Source organism: Rhinoraja longicauda, chromosome 20 (assembly GCF_053455715.1).
Source record: "Rhinoraja longicauda isolate Sanriku21f chromosome 20, sRhiLon1.1, whole genome shotgun sequence".
Classification (NCBI taxonomy): domain Eukaryota; kingdom Metazoa; phylum Chordata; class Chondrichthyes; order Rajiformes; family Arhynchobatidae; genus Rhinoraja; species Rhinoraja longicauda.
In genome coordinates, this window is record NC_135972.1 from 7052361 (window position 1) to 7066878 (window position 14518).

At 46.5% G+C, this 14518-nt stretch overlaps 1 protein-coding gene across 2 annotated transcripts in view; it reads right to left on the bottom strand.

Annotated features, from left to right (window-relative positions):
- Positions 1–14518, bottom strand: part of LOC144603532 (protein bicaudal D homolog 1-like) — a 159180-nt gene that overhangs the window by 84060 nt on the left and 60602 nt on the right. For both annotated transcript variants that reach the window (XM_078416859.1, XM_078416858.1), the window contains exon 2: positions 8708–8920. In XM_078416859.1, the coding sequence (XP_078272985.1) occupies positions 8708–8920 (213 nt within the window). The remainder of the gene's footprint in view (positions 1–8707; positions 8921–14518) is intronic.

Below are 14518 nucleotides of genomic sequence, written 5' to 3' on the forward strand. Positions count from 1 at the left end.
GCATCTCAGGAGTCAGGAGAGAAGATGGGTCTCGACCCGAAACATCTCCCATTCCTTCTCTCCTGAGATGCTGCCTGACCTGCTGAGTTACTCCAGCATTTTGTGAATAAATACCTTCGAGGTACAGTGAAAAGCTTTTTGTTGCATGCTAACCAGTTAGCGGAAAGACAATACATGATTACAATCGGGCCATTTGCAGTGTACAGAGATACAAGGTAAGGGAATATCGTTTCATGCAAGGTAGAGCCAGCAAGGTCCGAACAAGGATAGTCCGATTTCATGTCCGATAGTTCACGTGGAACTACAGCAGGCAGTAATATCTTAGTGTAAAAGTCTCTGAGAAGAACCACATGTAGGGCCATTCTTAGTCACGTGTGTGACCAAATACGTGCAAAATTGTGGAATAAGTCTCTTCTAATTCTGAAAGCATTACAGGTGTATTGTTTTGTACTGTATATGTGACTTATATATGTCGAGCTTTATCAAGTGAAGTTTTTATATGTTATGCTGACAATGTTTGTTTTGTGTCAGAGGTCAAATATGATGGGTGACCATGTGAGGTCACACACGTGACTAAGAATGGCCCTGTCGAGTTCGTAGCCACAGCACGGATTTAGATTTAGATTTAGAGATACAGCGCAGAAACAGTCCCTTCGGTCCACCGGGTCCGCGCCGCCCAGCGATCCCCGCACACTAACACTATCCTACACACACTAGGGACAATTTTTTACATTTGCCCAGCCAATTAACCTACAAACCTGTACGTCTTTGGAGTGTGGGAGGAAACCGAAAATCTCGGAGAAAACCCACGCAGGTCACGGGGAGAACATACAAACTCCGTGCTGACGGCGCCCGTAGTCAGGATCGAACCTGAGTCTCCGGCGCTGCATTCGCTGTAAGGCAGCAACTCTACCGCTGCGCCACCGTGCCGCCTGGCTGACCTGGCTGATTTCTCATCTCCTAAATCAATGCACTGAATTTGAAAGTGACGTTACACGCAGCAGTCGATCCCACCATGTCACTGCTGAGTGCTCCAGACATTTATCCCAATCAACAGCCCCCCAGCAGCACCTCAGGCTGCAAATTAATGAAATATTGACCAGTTTCAGCACATTCCAAAAGAGTTACGAGATAGCAACTATTACTGTAAGTCCAATGTTCCTTAAAGCCAAGTTCTGTCAATATCCTATTTATTGCCATCAAGTCAATCGCTAACCAATTGTTAAAAATCCAACTGTAGTTTCTGGTTTCTCTGTACAATGGTTGCTCTTCCTTACACAGTAAATGCCACGACAAACCCCAACAGTGAAACAATCTCTGTACTGCCCATATTTCTGCTGGGGGACATATGATCATTCCTCCACAAACCTGTGCTTTGATTTTTAGACGCAGTTGCATTAGATCACAACTTCTCAATCTAAATTCCACCAACAGACTTGGACATTTCCCCTTTGCCGTTCTGTGGTTATAGAGTCATAGAGTCTTATAGCGTTGAAACAGGGCCTTCAGCCCAACCAGCTCACACCGGCCAACATGTCCCATCTACACTGTAAGAAAATAACTGCAGATGCTGGTACAAATCGAAGGTATTTATTTCACAAAATGCTGGAGTAACTCAGCAGGTCAGGCAGCATCTCAGGAGAGAAGGAAAGTGTGACGTTTCGGGTCGAGACCCTTCTTCAGACCCATCTACACTAGTCCCACCTGCCTGCATTTGCCCCATATCCTTCCAAACCTGTCCTATCCATGTACCTGTCTAAATATTTCTTAAAATATAGTACTTGATAGTACTTGATTGACTCAACTACCTTCTCCGCCAGCTCGTTCCATAAACCTGTCACCCTTCGTATGAAAAAGTTACTCCTCAGGTTCCTATTAAATCTTTCCCCTCTCACCTTAAACCTATGTCCTCTGGTTCTCGATTACCCTACTCTGGGCAAGAGATTCTGTGCGTCTATCCGATCTATTCCCTTCATGAGGAATACACTATGTTGATCTTTATTTATTGAGCATTTGACGGCACTGGGCCTGTGCTCGCTGGAGTTTAGAAGGATGAGTGGGGACCTCATTGAAATTTGTTGAATAGTGAAAGGCCTGGATAGAGTGGATGTGGAGAGGATGTTTCCACTAGTGGGAGGGTCTAGGAGCAGAGGTATCAGCCTCATAATAAAAGGTCGTACCTTCAGAAAACAGATGAGGAGGAATTTCTCCAAAAAAAAATCTCCAACAAAAAACTCTTCCAGGAGTCTGTTCTCCCCCTTCTCAGGATTCTAGTATGTCTTCGGCTGGGAAATTAGCTGGAGGAAACTGGGGGACTGGGCTGGAAAGAGAGGTTTCATTTCCTTCAAGTCTCCAACCCCTCAAACAAGTCCTGTGTTCCAACATCCATTTCTTTAAAAAAAACAGCTAAAGCTGACCATTGATGCATTTCATAAAATCCACCTTCACAGCACCCCCAATAGATGCAGTAGATAGAAAAATATATTCAACACTCAAGTCATACTTGCAGATTATCTGTTCTGTCGAGATTTACTGAAGTATTTATTCCCAAGTGATATCTGAATGGGCTCCTCCAATCCTTTCTTTCATCTTAAATTCTCAGCACAATGTACAACAAAGGGACTGCTCCAACCTTGCTCTGTGCTGTGAATATCAATTCAAGCTTGGAAAAGAATGACATTTTCTTGTTCCTAGCTTGGAAGAGCCATGTTATTGTGGCCACTCAGTCTGCACCAGGACAATCTATGACAGACACAAACGCTTGAGAAACTCCGCGGGTCAGGCAGCATCCCTGGAGAACAGCAATAGGTGATGTTTCAGGTCGACACCCATTCTTCAGACCAGTCTAGGTTGAATTGAGTGCAGAACCCTCTCCCACTCTTCCACCTCCACCCTAGGGTAAGAAGGAACTGCAGATGGTGGTTTATACCGAAGACAGACATAAAAATGCTGGAGTAACTCAGCGGGTCAGGCAACATCTCTGGAGAAAAGGAACAGGTGACATTTTGGGTCGGAACCTAGTGACTAGTTGTAGGAAGCAACTGCAGATGCTGGTTTAAACCAAAGATAGACACAAAATGCTGAAGTAACACAGCAGGACAGTCTCGACCCAAAATGTCACCCATTCCTTCTATCGACAGATGCTACCTGACCCGCTGGGTTACTCCAGCATGTTGTGTCTGTCCAGTCTTAGGGAGGCTTGGGTTGTACCTGAGTTTGGCTGGATTGCGTTTATGTACAGTATTATCAGATTTGACGGGTTAGCAGGCAAAACAAAGCTTTTCACTGTACCTCAATACATGTGACTGTATTGAAGCTAAACTTCATACAATTCATAACTTCATACATTTCACAGCAGATGGTACAGCTGGCAGAGCTGTAGCCTTACAGTGCTAAGGTCATAAGGTCATAAGTGATAGGAGCAGAATTAGGCCATTCGGCCCATCAAGTCTACTCCGCCATTCAATCATGGCTGATTTATCTCTCCCTCCTAACCCCATTCCCCTGCCTTCTCCCCATAACCTATGACACCTGTACTAAGCAAGAATCTATCTATCTCTGCCTTAACAATATCCCCTGACTTGGCCTTCTGCGTCAAAGAATTCCACAGATTCACCACTCTCTGATGAAATAAATTTCTCCTCATCTCCTTCCTAAAAGAACGTCCTTTAATTCTGAGGCTGTGACCTCTAGTCCCAGACTCTCCCACTAATGGAAACATCCTCTCCACATCCACTCTATCCAAGCCTTTCACTATTCTATACAATTCCCCTAATCCTTCTAAACTCCAGCGAGTACAGGCCCAGTGTCGACAAACGCTCATCGTAGGTTAATCCACTCATTCTGGTAAACCTCTCCAGAGCCAGCACAACCTTCCTCAGATATGGTGCACAGAATTGCTCACAATATTCCAAATGCGGCCTGACCAGCGCCTTGTAGAGCCTCAGCATTACAGGTGGTGGGGAGAGGAATGGTGAGATACTGGCAACAGCAATGGGCCACACAGTTTCAGAGTTCAAAAGGAGGTGGGCTGGAGGGTGGGGGAGTAGCAATTGAGGGAATTGAAAACAACAAAGACATTTTCATTGGACAGGCAAGATGCAGGAAAAATGTTCCCGATGTTGGGGGAGTCCAGAACCAGGGGGTCACAGTTGAAGAATAAGGGGTAGGACGTTTAGGACTGAGATGAGGAAAAACCTTTTCACCCAGCGAGTTGTGAATCTGTGGAATTCTCTGCCACGGAAGGCAGTGGAGGCCAATTCACTGGATGTTTTCAAGAGAGAGTTAGATGTAGCTCTTAGGGATAAAGGAGTCAAGGGATATAATGTGAGAAAGCAGGAACGGGGTACTGATTTTGGATGATCAGCCATGATCATATTGAATGGCGGTGCTGGCTCGAAGGGCCGAATAGCCGACTCCTGCAGCTATTGTCCATGTTCCGATGTTTCTAAAAGCAGAGCACTGCTCAGTCGGGAGGCAAGTCAAGTCAAGTCAAGTCAAATTTATTTGTCACATACACATACACGATGTGCAGTGAAATGAAAGTGGCAATGCCTGCGGGTTGTGCACAAAAAATAATTACAGTTACAGCATATAAATAAAGTTAATAAGTTACTATTAGTGTCGACAAAAATTTAGTCTCTGGGGTTATAAAAGTTGACAGTCCTGATGGCCTGTGGGAAGAAGCTCCGTCTCATCCTCTCCGTTTTCGCAGCGTGACAGCGGAGGCGTTTGCCTGATCGTAGCATCTGGAACAGTCCGTTACTGGGGTGGCAGGGGTCCCTCATGATCTTGCTTGCTCTGGATCTGCACCTCCTGATGTATAGGTCCTGCAGGGGGATGAGTGTAGTTCCCATGGTGCGTTCTGCCGAACGCACTACTCTCTGCAGGGCCATCCTGTCCTGGGCAGAGCTGTTCCCAAACCAGACTGTAATGTTGCCGGACAGGATGCTCTCTACAGCCCCAGAGTAGAAGCAATGAAGGATCCTCAGAGACACTCTGAATTTCCTCAATTGTCTAAGGTGGTAAAGGCGCTGCTTAGCCTTACCCACCAGTGCGGCAATGTGCGTTGCCCACGTCAGATCCTCTGTGATGCGGACTCCCAAGTATTTAAAACTGCTCACCCTATCCACAGTAGACCCATCTATCTCCAGTGGCGTGTACTGGAGCAGCGCAGGTTAACAAGCAGAGGAGCGATGATATTTTTCAGGACCTCACATATTTTCGATGCAAAGTTGCAGAATTCTACACCAGGTCGTGCAATGCAATGCGGCAACATATCGCTTGCCTCCCAATGACATCCATGTTGATCACAACACACGCAATAAATCAGAAGCTATCTCAGCGTCTGGGTTTTGACACAGTGGGGGATGAACGGTGTCGGCTCCTCATTAAACTGCCAGCGTTTGTACTGGAACGGGATTATGGCAGAGGCAGAACAGCACCACCCTCTGAACGAGAGGCTCTCGGCTACGTGACACGCCGACTGTCTCCGTACCGGGCGAAGTGACCCCCTCCCCTCCACAGGCAAACCTCAACCAAGATGTCCAACGATTAAAATGAGGAGGAAAGAAAATGAGATTAATGGTGGAAACTAAAATAAAAAGAACATCAAATTAAAGGACTTCTTGCGTTTTCAGTAGAGTCAGAGAGTCATTGAGTGATACAGTGTGGAAACAAGCCCTTCGGCCCAACTTGCCCACACCGGCCAACATATCCCAGCTACACCTGCCGGCGTTTGGTCCATATCCCTCCAAACTTGTCCTATCCATGTACCAATTGGTACATGGATAGGACAAGTTTGGAGGGATATGGACCAAACATAATTCAATGGTAGTTTATTGTTAGGTGTACCCGTGTATGGTGGAATTATTTTTTGTGTACAGCTCAGTAACAGTCCTGCTACACTTTAGGTGTGATCCTATTAAGTGCAAGAGTGTAAGATCGTCGACCACACTGAGTCCATACGCAAACGTTGCCACGTTTCGTTTAGTTTAGAGATACAGCGCGGAAACAGGCCCTTCGGTCCACTAAGTCCTCGCCGACCAGCGATCCCCGCACGCTAACACTATCCTACTAAGCCCGCGCCGACCAGCGATCCCCGCACGCTAACACTATCCTGCACACTAGGGACAATTTACAATTTTTGTCAAAGTCAATTAACCTAAAAACCTGCACACCTTTGGAATGTGGGAGGAAACCGGAGCACCCAGAGAAAACCCACGCAGGTCACGGGGAGAACGTACAAACTCCGTACAGGCAGCACCAATAGCCAGGATTGAACTTGGGTCTCTGGCGCCGTGAGGCATCAACTCCACCGCTGCGCCACCGTGCCGCCCAAGTTTCGGGCGATATCAAACACCCTTCGAGCCGCCACCAATATTTAAAACATAAAGGAGGTTTTTAGAATACGGATTAATATTCTTGTCAATAATTCAGACGATAATTACATTGTTGAGAAAAGCAAAGTGCACCAGTCCTAATATTATCCGGCCTGCTTCGTGACCCCCTGTAGCTCAGTCCTGCCCTTTCCTGCAGACTATTGCCAAGTGTCTCGGTGAGCTCCCAATTTATGCAGCTCCTGGACGATTATAAATTCCTGCCCTCACCATTAGCCGCAGCGGAGGGGATGCTGGATAAAGCTCATATTTGCTTTATTTCCCAACAATAGACCCAAGCTGAGAACAGCGTCATTATTTCTAGCCCAAATGTCGGCCGTTGTGTTAGCACAGGGAGTGCAGCAACACAACTAGCTCACCATTTCATACTGACCAACGTGTGGCAGCAATGGCACACTGTTCAAACCGCACACTCTGGGCTGGCTTTGACTTGGTGGTGTGAGTTGGTGGAAGCCTGACCTGGCTATGAACTGGTGACCTGTTGCTAACTGCTGACTGGCATGGATTATATGAATGGATCAACTGCTCTGTGGAAATACAAGGACCTGCCTGCTAAATAAATCCAACGCTTAATTATAAACTTCCATTTTATCACTTCGGGTCAGGAAAAGCCGGCAGCAACTATGGGGCAGGGACGATGCTAATGTGACGAACTTTTTAGATTTAATTTCTAGGGGCTGGTAGGAAATATCGGAAGGCTGAAGTGTGTTTTAGTTAGGTTTAGGAAATATTTAGACAGGTGTACGGAGAGGACAGTTTGGTTTAGAGGGATATGGACCTAACGCGGGCAGGTGGGGCTAGTGTAGATGGGGCATCATGGCCAGCATGGGCAAGCTGGGCCGAAGGGCCAGTTTCCATGCTGTATAACTCTATGACTATAAAGTTTCAAAGAAGAGGACCGTTTACTTCTAGTCTTAAAGATATAGCATGGAAAGAGGCCCTTCGGCCCACCGAGTCCACACCGACCATCGATCACCTGTTCCCACTAGTTCCATGTTGTCCCGCTTTCCCATCCACTCCCTACACAATTTTCCAGAGGCCAATTAACTTACAAACCCGCGTGTATTTGGGACATTATTTCTGTTATCCTCTACGCGTACATTTTAATGACCAGATTGTAAGCATGTACAGTCTTTATGCTGACTGGATCGCACGCAATAAAAGAGCTTTTCACTGTACCTCAGTGCTGGTGACAATAATAAACTTCTCTAAACTGAACTAGATGGGAGCAGCTGTTGTCGTGTGCAGGAAGGAACTGCAGATGCAGACAGACACAAAAAGCTGGAGTAACTAAACTAAACTAAAAAGCTGGAGTAACCCAGCGGGTTCAGAAGAAGAAGGGTCTCAACCCGAAATGTCACCCATTCCTTTACTCCAGAGATGCTGCCTGACCCGCTGAGTTACTCCAGCTTTTTAGTTCAGTTTAGTTTAGAGATACAACGTGGAAACAGACCCTTCGGCCTACCAAGTCCGCACTGACCAGAGATCCCCGCACATTAACACCACTCTACACACACTAGGGTCAATTTACACTTATACCAAGCCGACAAACCCGTACGTCTTTGGAGTGTGGGAGGAAACCGAGGCACCCGGAGAAAACTCACACAGGTCACGGGGAGAACGTACAAACTCTGTACAGGCAGCACCCATAGTCGGGATGGATTGGTTTACACCGAAGATAGGCGTAAAATGCTGGAGTAGCTTTCGGTCAGATGAAGGGTCTCGACCCAAAACATCATCTACTCCTTTTCTTCAGAGATCCTGTCTGACTTGTTGAGTTACTCCAGCATTTTGTGTCTATCTTCCGAGTGTAGGATTTAACAGTTTAAGTCCAGGGTCTGGTACGGAAGTATCAACCAATTAGGCAGAGCTATCTGTGCTTGTATTATTAAAACTAATTGTAAACTTGTTCAAAGGCTTTGCACAGCATTGGTCTTCCTTGTTCTAAATTAGAAATGAAGTTTTCGAAGCCCATTTAGATGAAGTTTTACACAAGTTTGTGAAAACTTGCTCAAGTTAATGTACTAATATTCACAGTGCAAGATTGGACTATTATAGAGTTTACTGATAACTGCAACCTATTTCTAAATGTAATATAATTTTGACTTGACAATAAACAATCTATATTTCAATTTTTAAAAAAATAAAAAATAGTCGGGATGGAACCCAGATCTCTGGTACTGTAAGGCAGCAACTCTATCGCTGCGCCCTGTGTTGTGGTGTTAGGTAAACTGCTAGCCTGTACTTGAGTCACGCAAGGACCCTCGCTGGGTGGGTGGGTGGGTGGGAGGCAAGGACGACACAGTTACCTCCTTCAGGTCGAGGGAGAGGGTGTTGAGCCGGTCGTTCTCGGACTGGGCGTTGAGCACCAGGGTCCTGGCTTGCTTCATCTCCGTCTGCAGCTCCAGGATCTTGCTGAGGTAATAGGCTTCCTTCGACGCCGACTCTTGCAGCAGCGTCTCCTCCCGTGTCTCGCCATCTTCAGCTACTTTGCGGTGGTTGGAGTACGCCTGTCCAAAAGCCTGGAAAATCAATACATTCACGCCGTTAATCCTTGTAGATCGTGCACACGCGAGATTATTCAGCACCCTGGCCACTCCCTCTTCTCCCCTCTCCCGTCGGGCAAACGGAACAGAAGTGTGAAAACGCACAGCTCCAGATTCAGGGACAGATTCTTCCCAGCTGTTATCAGGCTACTGAACCATCCCACCACAACCAGAGAACAGTGCTGAACTACTATCTACTTCATTGGTGACCCTCGGACTATCCTTGATCAGACTTTGCCGGCTTTACCTCGCACTAAACGTTATTCCCTTTTCATGTCTGAAGAAGGGTCTCGACCCAAAACGTCACCCATTCCTTCTCTTCCGAGATGCTGCCTGACCTGCTGTTACTCCAGCATTTTGTGAATAATTCCCTTTTCATGTATCTGTGCTCGTAAATGGATCGATTGTAACCATGCATTGTCTTTCCACTGGCTGGTTAGACAGCAACAAAAGCTTTTCACTGTACCTCGGTACACGTGACAACAATCTAAACTGAAACTGAATTGTTGAACATCCCTGCGTTCGGTTACAACACATGAAGATAAAGCTATCCAGCTCTTTTTTAGTTTCGTTTAGAAGCACCAAAACTGGCCCTTCTGCCCAACGAGTCCGTGCCGACCAGCGATCCCCGAACACTCACACTATCCTACAAATGAGGGACAATTTGCAATTTTTTTACCGAAGCCAATTAACCTACAAACCTGTACGTCTTTGGAGTGTGGGAGGAAACCGGAGCACCCGGGGAAAACCCACGTGGTCACAGGGAGAACGTACAAACTCCGTACAGACAGCACCCGTAGTCAGGATCAAACCCGGGTCCATGGCGCTGTGAGGCAGCAACTCTACCGCGGTGCCCTGTTTTTAAAAAACATCTTATTTTAAAAATGACACAAAGTGCTGGAGTACCTCCTGCATGTGTCTCGATTGTAATCATGCATTGTCTTTCCGCTGACTGGTTAGCACGCAATAAAAAAGCTTTTCGCTGTACCTCGGTACACGTGGCAATAAACTACACTAAGTTGCTTCCCCCCCCTCCCCCCCCCCATCCCAGTTCTCCAACCAGTCTGACTGTCCTGATTAAAGTTTACATTACATCATTGTCACCTTCCCCCAGATGACAACCATTCATTCTACATTTTCCTTGAGCATCCTCCTCTTTCATCTCTCGTTTTCACACCTTACCCTTCCATATCTCTCGTTTCCCTCTCCCCTAACTCTCAGTCTGAAGAAGGGTCTCGACCCGAAACGTCAGCCATTCCTTCTCTCAAGAGATGCTGCCTGTCCCGCTGAGTTACTCCAGCATTTTGTGTCTATCTTCGGTTTCCCCTCTACATAAGGCAGCCATTCACTGCCAAGGTGAACCAAAGAAGGAAAAATTCAGCAAATGCCTGTCCAAATATCTCCTGTCAAATCCATGAAGTATTGGTGACGAGAGAATCACTGCCGATTATTTCTCACATAGGGCATAACACACACGGGTTACTGACAAAGGAAACCAACATCTCTGAGTGTACAGTCTCTGACTCTCTCTGGTTCTACAACCAAACATGTTGGAGATCGAGGAGACACAGCCTTCCACACCACTCTACCAAGAAACATTCAGAACACTTCAGCTCCCCATCCCATTCCCATGCCAACCTTTCTGTCCTGGGCCTCTTCCACTGTCAGAGTGAGGCCCAGCACAAAGTGGAGAAACTGCTTGGGCAGCTTGTTCCCCAGCGGTATGAATATTGATTTCTCTCATTCCAAGTAACCCCTGCATTCCTTCTCTCTCCGTCCCTCCCCCACCCTAGTCGTCCTGTTAGTTTCATTGTTCGTATCGCTTCGCTATCACCTCTTCCACAGCCAACAATGGATCATTGTGGGCTCCGCCTTTCCTTGGTCATCGGTGATTTGTTCTGCACCTTTTCATACCTCTAGTTTTCCTCGCCCTTGACTCTCAGTCTGACCCAGAACGTCACCTATTCCGTTTCTCCAGAGATGCTGCCTGACCCGATGAGTTACTCCAGCATTTTGTGTCTATTTTAGGTGTAAGCTAGCATCTGCAGTTCCTTCCTACACATGCAGTACAATATTATTGTTGGGCACAGACTCAGTAGTATGATTACAGCAAGCGAGTTTGACGTTGTAAAGTTTGCTGATGAAGCATCAGTAAAAATAAAATGTGCTTGCATCAGAATGCGCAGAAAAGAGCAACATTATCATAAATCAGAATAATGGGGAAAAGTTATGAGAAAAGCTGGAGAAGATGAAACACTACAGGATGATAAATTTATAAAACCTACAGAGTACAGAGATAATAAAGGCAAAATATTCCTTCCTGATAGCCCCCTCTTCCACGGCCAACAATGGACCATTGTGGGCTCCAGTCTGACCAACCAGGAGATCAGGTGCTGGAGGTCTGCAGAAGGGTCTCGACCAGAAACGTCACCCATTCCTTCTGTCCAGAGATGCTGCCTGTCCCGCTGAGTTACTCCAGCATTTTGTGTCTATCTTCGATTTAAACCAGGATCTGCAGTTCTTTCCTGCACATAGTGGGCCCCACCTTTCCTTGATCATCCTTGCTGGCCTTGATTTGTTCTTTTCATACCTTTTATTCTTTTGTGCCTCCTCACACCTCCAGTTTCCCTCACCCTTGAATCTCAGTCTGAAGAAGGGTCTCCTATTCCTTCTCTCCAGAGATGCTGCCTGTCCCGCTGAGTTACTCCAGCATTTTGTGTCTATCAGCGGCTTTCAGCATTCAGTACTCCAGCATTGCGTGTCCATGTTCGGTATAAATCAGCAACGGCAATTCCTTCCGACATAAAATATTCCTTTGCCTTCAAATTACCAATGAATTGATATTAATCTCAGAAGGGTCTCGACCCAAAACGTCACCCATTCCTTCTCTCCTGAGATGCTGCCTGACCTGCTGAGTTGCTCCAGCATTTCGTGAATAAATACCTTAGATTTGTACCAGCATCTGCAGTTATTTTCTTATATTAATCTCCTCTGCGGTCTTTACCTTCCACTAAACGTTATCCCCTTCAGCCTGTATCTGTACACTGCAGCGGTAGAGTTGCTGCCTCACAGCACCAGAGCCCAGGGTTCGATACTCACTAACGGTGCTGTCTGTATGGGGGTTGTACGTTCTCCCCGTGACCGCATGGGTTTTCTCCGGGCACTCCGGTTTCCTCCCACACTCCAAAGACGTACAGGTTTGTAGGCTAATTGGCTTTGGTAAAATTGTAAATGATCCCTCGTGTGCATGATAGTGTTAGAAACATAGAAAATAGGTGCAGGAGTAGGCCATTCGGCTCTTCGAGCCTGCACCGCCATTCAATATGATCATGGCTGATCATCCAACTCAGTATCCTGTACCTGCCTTCTCTCCATATCCCCTGATCCCTTTAGCCACAAGGGCCACATCTAACTCCCTCTTAAATATAGCCAATGAACTGGCCTCAACTACCTTCTATGGCAGAAAATTCCACAGATTCACCACTCTCTGTGTGAATTTTTTTTTCTCATCTCGGTCCTAAAAGACTTCCCCCTTATCCTTAAACTGTGACCCCTTGTTCTGGACTTCCCCAACATCGGGAACAATCTTCCTGCATCTAGCCTGTCCAACCCCTTAAGAATTTTGTAAGTTTCTATAAGATCCCCCCTCAATCTTCTAAATTCCAGTGGGTACAAGCCCAGTCTATCCAGTCTTTCTTCATATGAAAGTCCTGCCATCCCAGGAATCAGTCTGGTGAACCTTCTCTGTACTCCCTCTATGGCAAGAATGTCTTTCCTCAGACTAGGAGACCAAAACTGTACGCAATACTCCAGGTGTGGTCTCACCAATGCCCTGTACAACTGTACAATAGCAGCAGAACCTCCCTGCTCCTATACTCAAATCCCCTCGCTATGAATGCCAACATACCATTTGCTTTCTTCACTGCCTGCTGCACCTGCATGCCTACTTTCAATGAGGTGTGCATGATAGTGTTAGTGTGCGGGGATCGCTGGTGGGCGCTGTCTCGGTGGGCTGAAGGATCTATTTCCGCGCTGTATCTCTAAACTAAACTATTAGACAAGGGCCGAGTCATTGACTGATGACAAGATCCGACAAAGTGCTATCTGGTGATGTGACTCACACAAACTCATTTATTCAGGCATTATCGAGGCTTTTCTTGTAACCAGGAATTCTTTCCCAATAAATAAATTGTCCACTAAGTGCTGAAAAGTGCAACCTCATTAAATCCCTGATGTAACTCTATGTAACTCTATGTAACTTCAGATAGCTCCTCTGTCCCTCCCTTCCCCTCCTCCTTCCCAGATCTCCCTCTATCTTCCTGTCTCCACCTATATCCTTCCTTTGTCCCACCCCCGACATCAGTCTGAAGAAGGGTCTCGACCCGAAACGTCACCCATTCCTTCTCTCCCGAGATGCTGCCTGACCTGCTGAGTTACTCCAACATTTTGTGAATAAATCGATTTGTACCAGCATCTGCAGTTATTTTCTTATGTAACTCTATGTGTTGTCAGACTGGGAACGTCTCGACCCGGAACGTCACCCATTCCTTCTCTTCTTCAGAGCAAATTGTACCTCATGGGCTGTTTGGAAAAGTGCGACTGTTAAACATCATTTTGAAATATGAGACAAATTAAACAGTACAGGCAACGCTGACCTGCAGCAAAATTCATCCCGGTGATTCAAGAATCTGACCAAACACAAATACGGAGTTTGCACGTTAACCCCGTGACCAAATACGGAGTTTGTACGTTCCCCCCGTGACCTGCGTGGGTTTTCTCCGAGATCTTCGGTTTCCTCCCACACTCCAAAGACGTGCAGTTGGAGGAAATTGCCTGGTGACCAGGGCTATGAAGGAGGTTTCACACCAACTATGACTCACACACGTTGCCTCAGCCACGTGTTATATGAATGTGAAATAAGCTTGTTACTTTGCATGTTAAACAGCAGATCTGCATGGACGAGTCTTGCTGTAATTTTTCCCACCCACACCGACAGAGATTCAGTGACCAAACGCTGGAACTCTTTGAAGAGCTACTTAGTCATTCCAGCCCGGTATTGTTTACCGCCAGGGAAGAAAGAATCAGCTCCAGGTCAAGCTCACTTCACTGAGCGAATGACAAGCGTTTTTTATATAACTCTTCTTATTCGGAATTATATCGTCTATGGGCTGAAGGACCAAGGCTTTTATCTGTGCGGGTTTTTTAGTTTAGTTTAGAGATACAGCGTGGAAACAGGCCCTTCGGCCCACCGAGTCCGCACCGACCAGCGATCCCATTAACACTGCCTGTTATCCCATTAACATCATCAGTCTGAAGAAGGGTCTCGACCCGAAACGTCACCTATTCCTTCTCTCCTGAGATGCTGCCTGACCCGCTGAGATACTCCAGCATTTTGTGTCGAACACTACCCTACACACACACACACACAAGGGACTCACTCCAAAGACGTACAGGTATGTAGGTTAATTGGCTGGGTAAATGTAAAAATTGTCCCTAGTGGGTGTAGGATAGTGTTAATGTACGGGGATCACTGGGCGGCACGGACTTGGTGGGCCGAAAAGGCCTGTTTCCGGC